This window comes from Oncorhynchus clarkii, chromosome 18 (assembly GCF_045791955.1).
Source record: "Oncorhynchus clarkii lewisi isolate Uvic-CL-2024 chromosome 18, UVic_Ocla_1.0, whole genome shotgun sequence".
In the NCBI taxonomy this organism is placed as follows: Eukaryota; Metazoa; Chordata; class Actinopteri; order Salmoniformes; family Salmonidae; genus Oncorhynchus; species Oncorhynchus clarkii.
In genome coordinates, this window is record NC_092164.1 from 48,812,673 (window position 1) to 48,830,628 (window position 17,956).

Below are 17,956 nucleotides of genomic sequence, written 5' to 3' on the forward strand. Positions count from 1 at the left end.
TATCATATTTAAAAACAACTCAATAAACTAATATCCCATTTAAAAACAACTCAATAAACTAATACCCTAGGTAAAAACAACTCAATAAACTAATATCCTATGTAAAAACAACTCAATAAACGAATATCCTATGTAAAAACAACTCAATAAACGAATATCCTATGTAAAAACAACTCAATAAACTAATATCCTATGTAAAAACAACTCAATAAACTAATATCCTATGTAAAAAACAACTCAATAAACTAATATCCTATGTAAAAACAACTCAATAAACTAATATCCTATGTAAAAACAACTCAATAAACTAATACCCTAGGTAAAAACAACTCAATAAACTAATATCCTATGTAAAAACAACTCAATAAACGAATATCCCATTTAAAAACAACTCAATAAACTAATATCCTATGTAAAAACAACTCAATAAACTAATATCCCATTTAAAAACAACTCAATAAACTAATATCCCATTTAAAAACAACTCAATAAACTAATATCCTATGTAAAAACAACAATAAACTAATATCCCATTTAAAAACAACTCAATAAACGAATATCCCATTTAAAAACAACTCAATAAACTAATATCCTAGGTAAAAACAACTCAAACTAATATCCTATGTAAAACCAGGTCTGTAAAGAGAATCTTTTTGGCATTTAACTCATGAGGTTTAAGTCAAATGTCCTCTATTCTAATCTCCATCTCATCTATTCACTCTGTGGCTACCTGTCAAAATATTTCCTTTTCTCCCCCCCAGAAATAAAAACTCCAGCATCCAGCGTTTTCAAGGTGGATGCTCTTAGATTAGTTCAATTCAATTTCTCCCTCAATGGTTACACTTTCGATTCCAAGATTAAGTGGACCTATTCAAAAGCACTCATATAAGCAGAGCATATGTGCAAAATGAAGCATCACAGTGACAACACCCACACACACAGAGCCCAGATCTCACTAAATAACACCAATTACATATGATGTAATTGACGGTTTTCATGACAGATGTGTGTGTGTGTTTTCAGATGGAATGAGCAGAAAACAACTGCCAGCTGTCTTCCTCTAAATCACCGGCACTGAATTAAAACTCCATAATAAGATGGAGACCGATCTCTCAAAACATGACTTTATTCTGCTCCTTTTAAAAAACAATGCAATCATTCTCATGGCCAGTAAACCATAGAATAAATCATTTCCTCGTTGTAAGGGGGAGAAAAACCAAAAGGCTGCTACGGCTTGATATCGTTTTCATTTCAATTCGACTTTCTAAACCTGTTTTGAAAGGAAGACAGAGAGAGGGAGAGCGAAAGACAGAGAGGGAGAGAGAAAGAGTGGAGTAATTCAATAATAAGTATAATTCAATGTTCTCGTCTGACAAAGGCCTGATAATGGATTACAACGCTTTTTCTAAAATGAAAATGAACTGTCAATAAGCAGCTTCACAATGCATTGTTTTCTTCTATGGGTCCCATTCATTCCTTCATCATCTGCACTTCTCCTCTAGGATGGAATTCATCTGAAAACACTGGATATAAACACAAAACCAGCTTAATATGTTGTGGATCACTTAAAGGCTCACTCTGTGATATTTACTATGAATTTCAGAGTGGTTAGGCCACATTTCTCCAGCCTCATTATAGAAAATCAAGTAGCAGGGCTGGCATCTTGTCATTATTTTATTAAGGTGTGGGCCTTTAAATGCATTTCAGGGGCTTCGGGAGCTGCCCTTGAGGCACTAAGGTCTCTGCAGTTAGTTGAAACAGCATGAGGGAAAACATGGTTTTTAACCTTGAGCTGAGCTCTTAACCCACATGAATGTGATAATTACCCTGGTGTATAACAGGAGATACGGAGGATGTACAGAAGGCATCTCACTGCCATGGATAACGCCATATGTCTGCTAAGCACTAAGAACTTCATGAACCTCGTCTAAGGCAAGGCTGCCTTCAAATGGCACTACTAAGAGGACTGCGTGACGGAGGAACAACAAGCGCGGGTATTGACGATGCTAACGCTACCAGGCCTATACTTCAAACAGTACGAAGGGTAGGCTCTTTACAGTTCTGTAACAGACTAAACGATGCAATACATAGGAAATGAGGTGCCATTTCACACGCAGCCATACACTAGCACCCTTACAGTGAAGGGGGATAGAAGGAAACAGTGTATGATTTGTGCCTTGAATTGGATCTGTTTTACAGTAGTAGGCCCCAAGGACACTGTCAGAGTGTCAGAGAGAGAGGACCTGTGTCATCTGCTGGTACTACAGTATGACACACGCCAGACCAGTTAGTCACACATTGGCGCTGTCCATTGCAGAGACAACAAAAAACAGCGCTCCTAAAGATAGATAATATGCATTTAAACAAATGAGCCCAAACAGTAGCGCCTAAATGAATTAAGCACATTTGAGAAAATAATTAACTTTACGGTCCAGAACTCGTTAGGTAGCCGAGTGAAATCAATAGCACAGGGATTTAATTGGTGGTAGAATGATGTATGTCCCAAATGGCACCCTATTGCTTATTAGTGCACTACTTTTGACCAGAGCCCTATGTAGGGAATATGGTGCCATTTGGGATGCAAGCAAGGCCTATTAATGACAATGTCATGTTCTTATATTGGGGAGAGCATTTTAACAGCCACGCTGCTTTAAAATTACACTGGATACCAGCACACTGCTGAAACAGGAAAACTGAAAAACAAGAGAGACTAGAAATTGTAAAGGGACATAAAAACAATCAAGAAGTGAGTGTCTTCTCTACTGAAAAGCTAAAAGGAGCATTTAGGCTTGAGAGAGAGAAACACAGAGATAGAGAGAGAGAGAGCGAGAGACAGAGAGAGAGCGAGAGACACAGAGAGAGAGAGAGCGAGAGACACAGAGAGAGAGAGAGCGAGAGACAGAGAGAGCAAGAGACACAGAGAGAGAAAAAGAAAGAGAGAGAGAGAGACACAGAGAGAGAGACACAGAGAGAGAGAGACACAGAGAGAGAGAAAGAATCAGAGCTTTTTTAATGGCGGTGCAGTTAATGTCGTCTGATCATTCAACACACACTAGCCCATGCTAATCAAAAGCAGCTAGTCTGCAGGTTGCAGGGCTGTGACAGATACAGGCTGTGTCTGTACAGACAACTGGCTATCTGAGCCTCTGCTGTGCTCACCAAGGCTTTTGATCTCTCTCTCCCCCTCTACCCCTCCCTTCCTCCCCCCCTCCCTCCCTCCCTCCCTGCACTGGACTTCCTGCATCTTCTCCTTTCATCCATCGTTCCTTCCCTCTGGTCCGAGGAGGAGAGTGTCTGTCTGAACGAGGGAATGTGTAGTGCTCCTGAAAGGAGAACAAAGAGTTCTGGAGTCAAGCAGAGACGAGGTGGTCGGACGACTCAACCAAACTGCAGATAATGACAGCTCATCTCTCATCTCTTCCTCACAGTCACTCCCTAGTTCTCTCTCTCTTTCCTGTTACAATCCATTGTTCTCCCTCCACCCTCACTCTCTTATTTTCTCAGAATAGTGAGTCAGGAACATCACAAAGAGCACTGTGCCTCTAAAGCCCAGAGGAGGATGGAGGATAACCCAGCACCTTTTGACCACAAAACGATGAGCTAAACATGAGCTAGTTGGAGCCAAAAAGGCTAACAGAACAATCCATGCATAGCTTTAGCATCCAGCATCCTCTCTTCCTCCCACTACAGTTGAAACTCCTGAGTTGGCAAAACACCAGCTCACCCTCCTCCTCTCATCAGGGTGGGTAGGGCACTGGGCACAGAATCTGTAGAAAGGCCCTGGCTATTCCTCTGTTTCCCATTTCATGCCAGCATCATCCCATGCATATGACAGGTTCTGCCTTGACGTGTGTGTGTGTGTGTGTGTGTGTCAACTTTCTGAGCTGCTGCGCAGAGCTGCAGGTGAGACATGGAGGCAACCGTGTGGGCCAACCCTCTCCTGAATCAACCAACCTCCCTCTCCCTCAGGGCGTCTGGCACTGTGGTGCTGCTGGCTCAAGAGGGGGGGGGGGCCCGTGTGTGTCTAAGAAATGGCTTGCGAGGGAGGGGCAGTGCTCAGTATGGAACAGCTGTCTGTTCAGTCAGGGGGCGGACACAACACTCCTACCTGCCAGCCTCTCTCCACCACGGGAGGAGAAAATGCCTGTGAGGCTAATGAAGGAGAAAGAGTTCCTACTTGTCACTTTCTTGCTCTTCTACAGTCCTCCAACCTCTATGCATGTCTTACTATGCCTTTTCTACAGTCCTCCAACCTCTATGCATGTCTTACTGTGCCTTTTCTACAGTCCTCCAACCTCTATGCATGTCTTACTGTGCCTTTTCTACAGTCCTCCCACCTCTATGCATGTCTTACTGTGCCTTTTCTACAGTCCTCCCACCTCTATGCATGTCTTACTGTGCCTTTTCTACAGTCCTCCAACCTCTATGCGTGTCTTACTGTGCCTTTTCTACAGTCCTCCCACCTCTATGCATGTCTTACTGTGCCTTTTCTACAGTCCTCCAACCTCTATGCATGTCTTACTGTGCCTTTTCTACAGTCCTCCAACCTCTATGCGTGTCTTACTGTGCCTTTTCTACAGTCCTCCAACCTCTATGCATGTCTTACTGTGCCTTTTCTACAGTCCTCCAACCTCTATGCGTGTCTTACTGTGCCTTTTCTACAGTCCTCCCACCTCTATGCATGTCTTACTGTGCCTTTTCTACAGTCCTCCCACCTCTATGCGTGTCTTACTGTGCCTTTTCTACAGTCCTCCCACCTCTATGCATGTCTTACTGTGCCTTTTCTACAGTCCTCCAACCTCTATGCATGTCTTACTGTGCCTTTTCTACAGTCCTCCAACCTCTATGCATGTCTTACTGTGCCTTTTCTACAGTCCTCCCACCTCTATGCATGTCTTACTGTGCCTTTTCTACAGTCCTCCCACCTCTATGCGTGTCTTACTGTGCCTTTTCTACAGTCCTCCCACCTCTATGCATGTCTTACTGTGCCTTTTCTACAGTCCTCCAACCTCTATGCGTGTCTTACTGTGCCTTTTCTACAGTCCTCCCACCTCTATGCATGTCTTACTGTGCCTTTTCTACAGTCCTCCAACCTCTATGCATGTCTTACTGTGCCTTTTCTACAGTCCTCCAACCTCTATGCGTGTCTTACTGTGCCTTTTCTACAGTCCTCCAACCTCTATGCATGTCTTACTGTGCCTTTTCTACAGTCCTCCAACCTCTATGCGTGTCTTACTGTGCCTTTTCTACAGTCCTCCCACCTCTATGCATGTCTTACTGTGCCTTTTCTACAGTCCTCCAACCTCTATGCGTGTCTTACTGTGCCTTTTCTACAGTCCTCCAACCTCTATGCATGTCTTACTGTGCCTTTTCTACAGTCCTCCAACCTCTATGCATGTCTTACTGTGCCTTTTCTACAGTCCTCCCACCTCTATGCATGTCTTACTGTGCCTTTTCTACAGTCCTCCAACCTCTATGCGTGTCTTACTGTGCCTTTTCTACAGTCCTCCAACCTCTATGCGTGTCTTACTGTGCCTTTTCTACAGTCCTCCCACCTCTATGCATGTCTTACTGTGCCTTTTCTACAGTCCTCCAACCTCTATGCGTGTCTTACTGTGCCTTTTCTACAGTCCTCCAACCTCTATGCATGTCTTACTGTGCCTTTTCTACAGTCCTCCAACCTCTATGCGTGTCTTACTGTGCCTTTTCTACAGTCCTCCAACCTCTATGCATGTCTTACTGTGCCTTTTCTACAGTCCTCCAACCTCTATGCGTGTCTTACTGTGCCTTTTCTACAGTCCTCCAATCTCTATGCATGTCTTACTGTGCCTTTTCTACAGTCCTCCAACCTCTATGCATGTCTTACTGTGCCTTTTCTACAGTCCTCCAACCTCTATGCATGTCTTACTGTGCCTTTTCTACAGTCCTCCCACTCCCTTTATCTCTCTCTCTCTCAAAACTTGCATCCTCTCCATCTCTCATTGCAATAGAAAGAAAAGGAAATCTTGTAATACAAGCCGTTTGCCTGATGCGTGCAATTCTGATGAAATACATGTCATAATACCTGGAGAAAGTCTGCTTGGTGGTTGGCATCAACTGTAATTGAGCAAGATATTAGGAATAAATGGACCCAAATAATTAGATGCTGCATGTTAGTAAAAGCAAAAACATTTGTAGTCTTGCATTTTCTTATGGAGCACAACTTGTTCTGTGGCACTGTAGAATATTAGAACAAGAATATGCAGTGTTTGACCAGGCACTTATTAACACAGGGAGGGAGAGATAAGTGTGTGTGTATGTGTGAGGTGTGTGTTGTGTTGGGGTGAGAATGAGAACTGAGGCGGAGAGAGAGAGTGGGGGTGCACTTGAAAGACCCTCTGATTTAGTGCTGCCAATGGCCATGGCGTGTGTGTGCCAGCATGTGTGCCTGCATGCATTCCATTTATAGGTGCTTTAAAATCAGTAAAACATCTAAATAAATAAATAAAGTGATTGTAATTGAAAATTAGCGCTGTCACATTGATTCAGGGGTGTGCATGGGCAACGTTACCACACCTGTCCAGAGGAGAAGGCCACATCTGAGAACGATTTAAGAAGCCATTGATTTTGTTTCCAACCAGTCAGAGGGAGACACAATGAGCTAATAATGCTAGATGAAGAGGAATAGGGTTAGTCTGTTAGTTCCCCAGCCAGAGCTGTATGGGGAGAATGCACTTCTGGTTTGCTGGTTTCCCTGCTATGTTAAGGTGTGGGGTGGACAATGAAGTGGTGATAATTTAGAGTTTGTTTCTGGTTGTGGGTATATGGAACATGCTACCAAAACCCAACCTGGCACCCAAAACACCAGCTCATCCTTAAATCTCTGCCTTACAGAAAAAACACAAACCTTCTGACCCAAACCTGAACAGCTACCAAGGTAGTTCTATAGCCCTTCTGAACAGCTGTGTTTCTGACCTGTGCTTACCGTAGAAGTAAAATAGGAAAAAGCTACATATATCTCTTACCTTCGTGTACAGTCACACCACAGTTGTCACACTGGATGATCTCGTCAGCGTCCTCGCTGTTGTCTCCCAGACACACGCAGCAGATCAGGATGTGTTCCATCCTCTGGGCCACCGCGCTCCACGCCTGGGCACGCTCCAGCAGGGCATCCTGGGTAGACAGGAAGTGGGAGACACAGTAAAGTTTCAGTAAAACCATTATCAATGCACCCTTATACACTATATTGCGGCTGTTGTACACATGTTCTGTTTTTAACTAGGTGGAATGTATAGGTCTCGAATGTCTTCATCTCCGTGTCTGAATGTAATACACTATTACATGTGATTCTAATATGCTTGTATACAACAGACCGCAAAAAATAAAGTTTCCAGACTCTGCAAACAAAGTTCCTCCAAGTCCTAAATCTAAAGCCTCTCACAATCTCCCCTCTCATCTGACCACAGATCGTTATTGATAGACAGCAGTAGGCTAAATCTCATTCACACGGATGGACTCTTAAGCTAAGTCGATTAGCCTAACACAAAGCTGTATCTCTCTAGCAGTCTCTGTGGTTCTCTCACTCTGATACCATGCAATCTCCTCATTGGATTATATGATAACTCTGTGGCACATAGCAACACAGTGCTGGGCTGGCTAACACACTGGATCCAATGAAGGGATCAGAGAGTTATATAAACTTCTCTAACAACTTTCACGACTACATGCTAAATGCTGAGGGCGAGAGGCAGTTTGCGAACAATAAAGTGTGATACAGAGGACATAAAGTTGTGTTTACCTTGTTGCTCTTTCCCTGTGACATGCTGTCAATGGTCAGCTCCTTGTCAAACACACTGCTGCTTATCACTTTCTTATTGGGTTTCTTCACCTCTTTATCACTGTCGCTACTGCTCCCTTCTTCGTTCTCATCTTCATCATCACCACCATCGTTGTCATCATCCTCACTACCGCTCCCTCCGTCGTCATCTTCCTCCTCCGCCTCCTCCTCTCCCTCGCTTCCTCCTCTCTGAGTGGCCGCTGTCTTGGCTTTCTTCTTGCCGGAGGTGGGCCTCCAGTCATTGTCGTCTTCGCTGTCGTAGTCGTCCATCTCGTTGAGCTCTTCCATGGTGGTGAAGTCCAGCATAGGGCGTTTACAACGCAGGTTCCACTTCTTGGGCTCCTGTGTCGCGGCCGTCCTCCGCATTACCACTACCGCATTACCACTACCCACATTACCACGACCTGGATCAAGGTTCAAGGGTTTTTATTTTTCACGTTTATAAAAATATTATTATTTCAAAACATGAATGTAACAAAAACATTTTAAAACATAGCCTACCTGTGCCACTCCCGCTTCCTCCACTCCCAGCCTCTGTGTTCGAGGCTTTCTCCTCTCTCCTCCGTCGGCCCCTGGGCACCCCTGATTGAGCAGGGTCTTTAGTGGTGGTGGTGCTAGTGTCAGAGGACGACTGCTCTTCCTTGGTCCTCTCCTCTTCCTCTGTGGGGGTGTCGTCACCTGTCAGCTCCTTGGTCTGTTCCTCACCGTCCATTGCAGAGCCGATGTTGTCAGAGTCGCTGTCGTTGTCAGAGTCCTCAGCAGCGCTCTCCTCCTTGGATCCCTCCCCCTCCTCATCACTCCCAATGGCACTACCCTCTGACCCTAGAACAGAGGAGAGAAGGACAGAGGGAATGTTCAACATGGAGTATGAATGAGGGCATGTTCAACATGGAGTATGAATGAGGGCATGTTCAACATGGAGTATGAATGAGGGCATGTTCAACATGGAGTATGAATGAGGGCATGCTCAACATGGAGTATGAATGAGGGCATGCTCAACATGGAGTATAAATGAGGGCATGTTCAACATGGAGTATGAATGAGGGCATGTTCAACATGGAGTATGAATGAGGGCATGTTCAACATGGAGTATGAATGAGGGCATGTTCAACATGGAGTATGAATGAGGGCATGTTCAACATGGAGTATGAATGAGGGAATGTTCAACATGGAGTATGAATGAGGGCATGTTCAACATGGAGTATGAATGAGGGCATGTTCAACATGGAGTATGAATGAGGGCATGTTCAACATGGAGTATGAATGAGGGCATGTCTGCTGTCTTAATCTCGTTTGTATTGACACTTTAAATAAAGATGAACATGATCAAATCATGTTGCTAAGTGATAAAAACAAAGTTGAATTCAGCTCTCTAACATTATATCATGTAGTCTAATCTGCCATGCAGATTAACATGAGCTGTTGGATTTCAAGGTGTCAGGTGACAGGTCCAGAGTCCAACACTCCAACACCACAGAGCCCAGGAGGTTCACGGTACTGTAGAATCTCATTATCAGCTTCTGGCTTCAGTGTGTGTGTTTCAGATAGGGTGGATGAAGACCTCAGGGCCAACAGAGTGATAAATCCAGCCCAGGCAGAGTGGCAGGCCCGAGATCGCCTCAGCGGCCACAGCCTCTCTAGATCATGCCGAGTCAGTGAGAAACACCGCTCTACAAGGTCACTACAAGACACAGACAAGCAGGGTGATGAGGATTTCATCTAAACCTTGGAATGCCTGCATCTGAGAGTGGGGCGGCACTGACAGACGGACCGGGCAGAAAGTAATGGTGGAGATAGTCTTCTGAAAGCTGTGTTGACATGGAGAATATCACAGCTAGGAAAATCTCAAAGATGGACATTGAAGTGTCATTTAAAGCTATTCAAGCCACAGCTAAATAGAGCCTTCATGACTATGAGTAGTCCATGATGGCCAACTTCTAAAAGGGATACACAACCAAATAGCAACAAACAACAATATGAAATCCATGCCTTGCTTTTGGGTATATTTCAAGTTGATTTGAATAATTAATTCTGAGCTCCATCTTTCTCCTCTCCAGTTCTATCTGAACTGACAGAAGAACATAACAGGAATGAACTGAGTGTGTGGGGGAAGAAAAGGTGTCATTTACAGGGGGAGTGGATGGAAGAGGACCCCCACTGCGGTTGGTTACCTGAGGCATCTGCGTCTCCCACTTCGAAATCACTGTCGTCTGAGCTGTCATAATCTAAGGCGTCCAGCAGAGAGGCAGCCAGAGGCTTCACCTGCCTGTGCTTCGACCCACGGTCCACTGGGAAGAGGAGGAGAACAAAGGAGATTCAGTGCCATGGTAGAGAAGTACCACCACCTTCCCCTACGCTCAACAAACCAAATCAACAATGAATTGGATTTTGGTGCAAATTTTCAGCTGCCATTGCCTTCCTTTGCTATTTTATTCTCATCAAAAGCCATATTGCAGTAATTGCCATGATCTCGGTATCAGACATATAATATGAATATAGGCTAGCCTATGCAAGCAGGTGTCGTGGTGTTGATAATCATAGCAATGCACATAACTAACTAGTCACAATGCTAGTAGCTGTGGTGGTTGAGACAAGAGTAAAGTACATGTTGCTATGCAGGCATCACAGCTTGACCTGCAGGGATATGGCTAGCTAAACTAGCTAGCTAGCTGGCTAGCATTATCCATTCAATTGTTATGGGAACAATGCTAACGCTAGCTGCTTTCGGGAACACGTTTTGACAGATAATGGAAATGCATAGCTATTAGTTACAACTGTAACATTAGCGGAATTGCTCGTCCAGTAAAAATGTAGCTAACATTAGCTAGCTCAGTAGATAACCATATTGTTTATAAATTGGCTAGTTAGCTAAACAGCATTCAACTGTCAGACTAACTAAACGGCTAGACAGCTAGCTAGCAATGACTCGACCCGCTAGTAGTATTTATTATCTTCAGAAAATAAAACAAATTGTGGGCTTCTCTGCATAAAAGCATACTACTTTTTTGTCAATTATTCCTTATATTGAAAATATCACTCACTTTATCCGTTTTCTCGTTTTTACTTGATTGAACAATGTCACAAAGAACGCCTCCTCAACATGTTATGTGCACAACGTTAGCCACAAGAAGTGGTGACGTTCAGCACAAAGTGATGTTGTAACCATGGTAGCCGTCGAACGGTGTCTCAGATGATGAAGAAAACTTGTGTAAATTATCGAGGGTGGAGTATGATGAGATAACACAAATACGTTTTTTTTAAATGGCATTTGACACAGATGACATAAGCCCATAACCCTCAATAGTCATGAAAAAATATGTTCAACATTGTAGGCAGTGTTTTCTTTGAGAGGATCAAATACACCTCAGTGATGTTACTGTAAGCCAAAGTCCTGCCAATATGTCACATTGGCACCAAAATTGTGTCTGTCAAAACCAGATCTGATAGAACAAAACCAACATATCTTTATCTGGGTTAAGCAGAATGTTGTGGGGAAACAAATACTACAACTCTCATGTACCCTCTTCTTCGTTAACCTTATTCTCTGACATTCATATTAACTTCTGAATGATTATTTCTGAGTTGATGGTGAGTAGGTAGAGAAACTACTCTCTGAGCAAGTCTTCCTGAAGGTACCAGATGATTTTCTTTTTATGTTGATGGACCATACATGACTGTGTTGGTGCTGGTTAGTTAGATGCATATTATACTGAACAAAAAATATAAACACAACATGGAACGATTTCAAAGATTTTACTGAGTTACAGTTCATATAAGGAAATTAAAATAAATAAATTAGGCCCTAATCTATGGATTTCACATAACTGAGAATACAGATATGCATCTGCTGGTCAAAGATACCTTTAAAAAAAGTAGGGGCGTGGATCAGAAAACCAGTCAGTATCTGGTGTGACCACCATTTTCCACATGCAGCACGACACACCTCCTTCGCATAGAGTTGATCAGGCTGTTGATTGTGGCCTGTGGAATGTTGTCCCACTCCTCTTCAATGGCTGTGAGAAGTTGCTGGATAATGTCAGTAACTGAAACACGCTGTCGACACGTCGATCCAGAGCAACCCAAATATGCTCAATGGGTGACATGTCTGGTGAGTACACAGGCCATGGATGAACTGGTATATTTTCAGCTTGCAGGAATTGTGTACAGAACCTTGCGACATGGTATAACGATACAGACCCAGATGCAGACACGGGAGGCAGATGGTTCGAGTCTCTGATGTTTATTATAATCCAAAGAGCAGGCTAGAGACGGGTCATGGACAGGCAAAATATCTTAAACAGGTCAGAGTCCAGGAGATACAGAATGGCAGGCAGGCTCGAGGTCAGGGCCGGCAGAATGGTCAGGCAGGCGGGCTCAGAGTCAGGGAAGGCAAGGGTCAAAACCGGGAGGACTAGAAAAATGGCGATAAGGAAAAAGCAATAGCAAAGAAAACCACACTTGTTGACTTGACAAGACAAGACCAACTGGCAACAGACAAACAGAGAACACAGGAATAAATAACCAGGGACTAATGGGGAAAACAGGTGACACCTGGAGATGGGTGGAGACAATCACAAAGACAGGTTAAAAAGATCAGGGTGTGACACATGCGGCCGTGCATTATCATATCATGCTGAAAAATGACGTGATGGCGACGGATGAATGGAACGACAATGTGCCTCAGGATCTCGTCATGGTATCTCATCTTATCGTCATGGTGTGCATTCAAATGGCCATTGATAAAGTACAATTGTGTTCATTGTCCGTAGCTTATGCCTGCCTATACCATGACCCCACCGCCACCATGGGACACTCTGTTCACAACGTTGACATCAGCAAACCGCCTGCCCACACAACGACATACACGTGGTCTACAGTTATGATGGCGGTTGGACGTACTGCCAAATTCTCTAAAACAACGTTAAAGGCAGCATACGGTAGAGAAAATAGCATTCAATTCTCTGACATTCCTGCAGTCAGCATGCCAATTGCACGCTCCCTCAAATGTATTTTTCATGTATTTTTCCTTTTTTTGCGTGGTAGAACAGCTTTAATATTGCAGATATATTGTGACTTCCATCAATGTAATTGTCTGCATCATTTCTAATCCACCATACATTTTTTTGTAAATCTATACAGTATATTCATACAAATATATACATATTTTAGATTTTCTTTATTATTTTCCCCTAACCCTAATATCCCTCCCCTAAATGGAGTAAACTAATGCACAACAACTCTTATGGTTCTACTTCCAGTTTGTACACACTATGTACATGTTACAGACACAATATAGTTTACAATAATTCTCTTTTGTTTGTTTTTAGTCCCATCCTTCACTCAACCCGTGTGGTTTACCACACTGAGCCCTGCTGATCTGTCTGCCAACGTAACAGCACGAGGGTGCCACAACAGACTTTCTTCCGTTGCAACGTCCCTCAAAGGCCCTTCTGCTAGCTTGCTAGCCCCGGCCCGCTAGCTGCCTGAAGCCACTCACTGGACTCCTGTGATCACTCGGCTACGCATGCCTTTCCCTAACGTCAATATGCCTGGTCCATTGCTGTATTGGTTAGTAATTATTGCCTTATTTCACTGTAGAGCCTCTAGCCCTGCTCAATAAGCAGTTCCACCTCCCACACATGCAGTGACATCACCTGGTTTAAATGACATTTCTAGAGACAATATCTCTTTCATCGTCACTCTATGCACAGGTTTACCTCCAGGTTTACCTCCACTGTATTCACATCCTACCATACCCTTATCTGTATATTATGCCTTGAATCTATTCTACCGTGCCCATATATCTACTCATTTTAATCTCTGTTCTGAACGTACTAGACGACCAGTTCTTTTAGCCTTTAGCCGTACCCTTATCCTACTCCTCTGTTCCTCTGGTGATGTGGAGGTTAATCCAGGCCCTGCAGTGCCTAGCTCCACTCCCATCCCCAGGCGCTCTCATTCGTTGACTTCTGTAACCGTAAAAACCTTGGTTTCATGCATGTTAACATTAGAAGCCTCCTCCCTAAGTTTGTTTTATTCACTGCCAACTCTTACACTCTGCCAACCCGGATGTCCTAGCCGTGTCTGAATCCTGGCTTAGGAATACCACCAAAAACACTGAAATTCCCATCCCTAACTATAACATTTTCCGACAAGATAGAACTGCCAAAGAGAGCGGAGTTGCAATCTACTGTAGGAATAGCCTGCAGAGTTCTATCTTACTATCCAGGTCTGTGCCCAAACAATTTGACCTTCTCCTTTTAAAAGTCCCCTCTCCAGAAACAAGTCTCTTACCGTTGTCGCTTGCTATAGACCACCTTCTGCCCCCAGCTGTGCCCTGGACACCATATGCGAATTGATTGCTCCCCATCTATCTTCAGAGCTTGTGCTGCTAGGTGACCTAAACTGGGGCATGCTTAACACCCCGGCCATCCTGCAATTTAAGCTTGATGCTTTCAATCTCACGCAAATGATCAATGAACCCACCAGGTACAACCCCAAATCCGTAAACACGGGCACCGTCATAGATATCATCCTAACCAACCTGCCCTCCAAATACACCTCTGCTGTCTTCAACCAGGATCTCAACGATCACTGCCTCATTGCCTGCATCCGTCTGTGGTCAAGCGACCACCTCTTATCACTGTCAAACTCTCCCTAAAACACTTCAGCGAGCAGGCCTTTCTAATCGACCTGGCCCGGATTTCCTGGAAGGATATTGACCTCATTCCTTCAGTTGAGGACGCTGGTTGTTCTTTAAAAGTGCTTTCCTCACCATCTTAAATAAGCATGCCCCATTTAAAAAATTTAGAACCATGTATTTTTTGCTAAGAGTATTATGATATTATTAATCGATTGACTATGACTTTTTAAATCACCAAGCAGTGCTATTTGCAGAGTTACTTCCAGGTAAATGTGGCATTGTGTGCCAAAATGGAACAGGTTATTAGAGTGGCATTTTATTGTCCCCAGCACAAGGTGCACCTGTGTAATGATCATGATCAATGATCATTATTTATATTTATTTATTTTTACCCCATTTTCATGGTATCCAATTGGTCAGTCTTGTCTCATCACTGCAACTCCCATACGGACTAGGTCGAGAGCCGTGCATCCTCCGAAACACAACCCAACCAAGCCGCACTGTAATATTTGTGTTGTGGAGAAATGACCAGACCAGTTAGTTTTTGTTTAGTCAAAACCCCTCGTGCTCTACAGTTCCCGGCACCCCAGTGCGCATGTGCATTTCCTATTAGGTGTATTATTAGGTTAGTGCTAACACTGCCGTAATGCATTACTGCTTAGTAACAGCACAGTAACTAATATAACTAATATAAACAGACAGACACAATGCCCACTTAACCCGGAAGCCAGCAGCACCAATGTGTCAGAGGAAACACCATGCACTTGACGACTGTGTCAGTATGCACGGACCGCTACAAGAGTCACTAGCGCGCAATGGGACAAGGACATCCCTGACGGTCAAGTCCTCCCCTAACCCGAACAATGCTGGGCCAATTGTGCGCCGCCCCATGGGTCTCCCGGAGCCTGGACTCGAACCCAGAATCTGTAGTGGCACAGCTAGCACTGTGATGCAGTGCCTTAGACCACTGTACCACTCGGGAGGCCCATGATCATGCTGTTTAATCAGCTTCTTGATATGCCACACCTGTCAGGTGGATGGATTATCTTGACAAAGAAGAAATGCTCACTGACAGGGATGTAAACAAATTTGTGCACAAGATTTGAGAGAAATAAGCTTTTTTATGATTTCTGGGATCTTTTATTTCAGCTCATGAAACATGGGACCAACACTTTACATGTTGCCTTTATATTTTTGTTGAGTGTACTTTGGATTTGATCTTCACTTTAATTGCTTTTGGCAATCAACTTAAAGAGCAGGTCCTGAGAGTTCTGACGTATCATGATTACTGGCCTCCCGTGTTTGCACAACCTGTCGCCACCACAATAAGATGTGGGAGTCAATAGGGTTCGCTGGTGATTGCCTTATCTCTCACTCTCTCATTCTCTCCACATGAGTGTCTCTCTTACTGTCAACTGATGAGGGATATTGAAGGATAAATGACTTGAGATTTAGGCCTGTCACATAATTTCACAGACTTCCAGTAGGCTAGGTCTGCTTTCCAAAATGACACCCTATTTCCTATATACTGCACTATTTTTGACCAAAACACTGTGGGCCCTGGTCAAAGGTAATGCGGTACATAGGGAATAGGGTGCCATTTGGGGAAAGCATGTTGTGTGTTGAGTGATTAATATCAAATATGCATTACATTTAAAAGGTTTTTCCTGCCTGCGGGTGGCGAGCTGTTTAATTTAAAAAAACAACATTGGTTATATCATTTCTATTTAAACATGACATTTTTGACAAGTTATCACAACCACAGACACTGTAATAGCTACATTAATTTAAAATATCATTTAACTCTATGTCAGAAATGCCAATAGCAACAACATTAGATTATTTCATGTCTTAGTTCAACCTAAGCCATATTCTCGAAAAAGTTGTCGTCTGAATAGCGGGCTCCCGAGGGGCACAGCAGTCTAAAGCACTGCATCTCAGTGCTAGAGGCGTCACTACCGACACCCATGCTCAATTCCAGGCTGTATCGCAACCGGCCGTGATTGGGAGTCCCATAGGGCGGTGCACAATTGGCCCAGCGTTTTCCAGGTTTGGCCGGTGTAGGCCGTCATTGTAAGTAAGAATTTGTTCTTAACTAAGTTGCCTAGTTACATAAAGGTTACAATTAAAATGTAAAAATAGCAAACACAGGCTAATAAAACCCTGTTTTGGCTTGTTTGCAGACAGGTTTGTTTCTATTGTCCTCCTTTGACTTTGGCAGTTTAGCAAACAGGAGATGATTAAAATAAATGAGCCTAGATTGATCCTGATATACGGCGAGGGGAAGACTGATGGGGGAGGTGAGCGGAAAGGATGATTATGACTGTCCTTGCCCGCCGATGACAAATGGCACTGTATCGTGTCTCTAAAGCCCTAGATTTGTATCTATTGCCTGGCATCAAAACACTTCTGGGATATCATCATAACCACCAGCGTCATCATCAATGACATCAACATTGTCACCTTTCTCCCTATTTCCACACTGTTTTGTTTCACTCATACATCCTATGTGCATTTGTTGACTGAGGAAGAAGTGAAAAGAATTCACACTAAACTAGTCAAGGTCAATACAGTATGATAATACGAATATGCCCAGAACAATCCTTTATTCTGCATTGCTATAGTTGGTAAAACAACAAGGGAGCCATTTTGGCCTGATTCTGTAGTTATTGTGTAAGTTTAGTTTGTATTATTCCATAAACATTTTTTTATTTTCAATATTAATGTTTATATTTGTCAATATTGAACAATTATTGTAAGAAATCAAAAATCAAAATACTTTTCCTATTACGGAGCAATCGGTATGACAGATGAAACATTATGCATGGAGTCTTAAAGGAGGCCTGAGGAAGGCCAATAGTTCCCAAATGCTCCAACTACATACACATTATTTCTCAATTATGCTTTAATATACAAACGTCAAATATATGTGAGCAATCCTTCCTTCAAAGGACCTTCTATGGATTAAATGTCATATAATTCCCCCCAAAATCTTTCCATGACATGAATTGACCAGATGAATCCAGGTGAAAGCTATGATCCCTTATTGATGTCACTTGTTAAATCCACTTCAATCAGTGTAGATAAAAGGGGAGGAGACAGGTTAAAGAAGGATTTTTAAGCCTTGAGACAATTGAAACATGGATTGTGTATGTGTGTCTGTCATAGGGTGAATGGGCAAGACAAAAGATTTAAGTACCTTTGAAAGGGCTATGGTAGTAGGTGCCAAGCGCACCGTTTTGTGTCAAGAACTGCAACACTGCTGGGTTTTTCAAGCTCAACTTTTTCCCGTGTGTACCAAGAATGGTCCACGACCCAAAGAACATCCAACCAACTTGACACAACTGTGGGAAACATTGGAGTCAACATGAGCCAGCATCCCTGTGGAACTCTTTCAACACCTTGTAGAGTCCATGCCCCGACGAATTGAGGCTGTTTTGAAGGCAACTCAATATTAGGAAGGTGTTCAGTATATGTAGGCCTAGAGAAGGAATCAT

The 17,956-nt window shown here is 43.4% G+C and overlaps 1 protein-coding gene across 3 annotated transcripts in view; it reads right to left on the reverse strand.

Moving 5' to 3' along the window:
- Positions 1-10,925, reverse strand: part of LOC139373607 (PHD finger protein 14-like) — a 117,843-nt gene extending 106,918 nt beyond the window's left edge. For 2 of the 3 annotated variants that reach the window (XM_071114303.1, XM_071114305.1), the window contains exons 1-5: positions 10,858-10,880; positions 9,988-10,104; positions 8,318-8,638; positions 7,778-8,220; positions 7,005-7,152 (exon numbers count right to left, since the gene is read on the reverse strand). In XM_071114303.1, coding sequence (XP_070970404.1) covers positions 7,005-7,152; positions 7,778-8,220; positions 8,318-8,638; positions 9,988-10,104; position 10,858 — 1,030 coding nt within the window. In that variant the 5' untranslated portion in view covers positions 10,859-10,880. Of the gene's footprint in view, positions 1-7,004; positions 7,153-7,777; positions 8,221-8,317; positions 8,639-9,987; positions 10,105-10,857 lie in introns of all 3 variants that reach the window. The other variant, XM_071114304.1, reaches the window with a different exon arrangement.
- Positions 10,926-17,956: the final 7,031 nt, after the last annotated feature.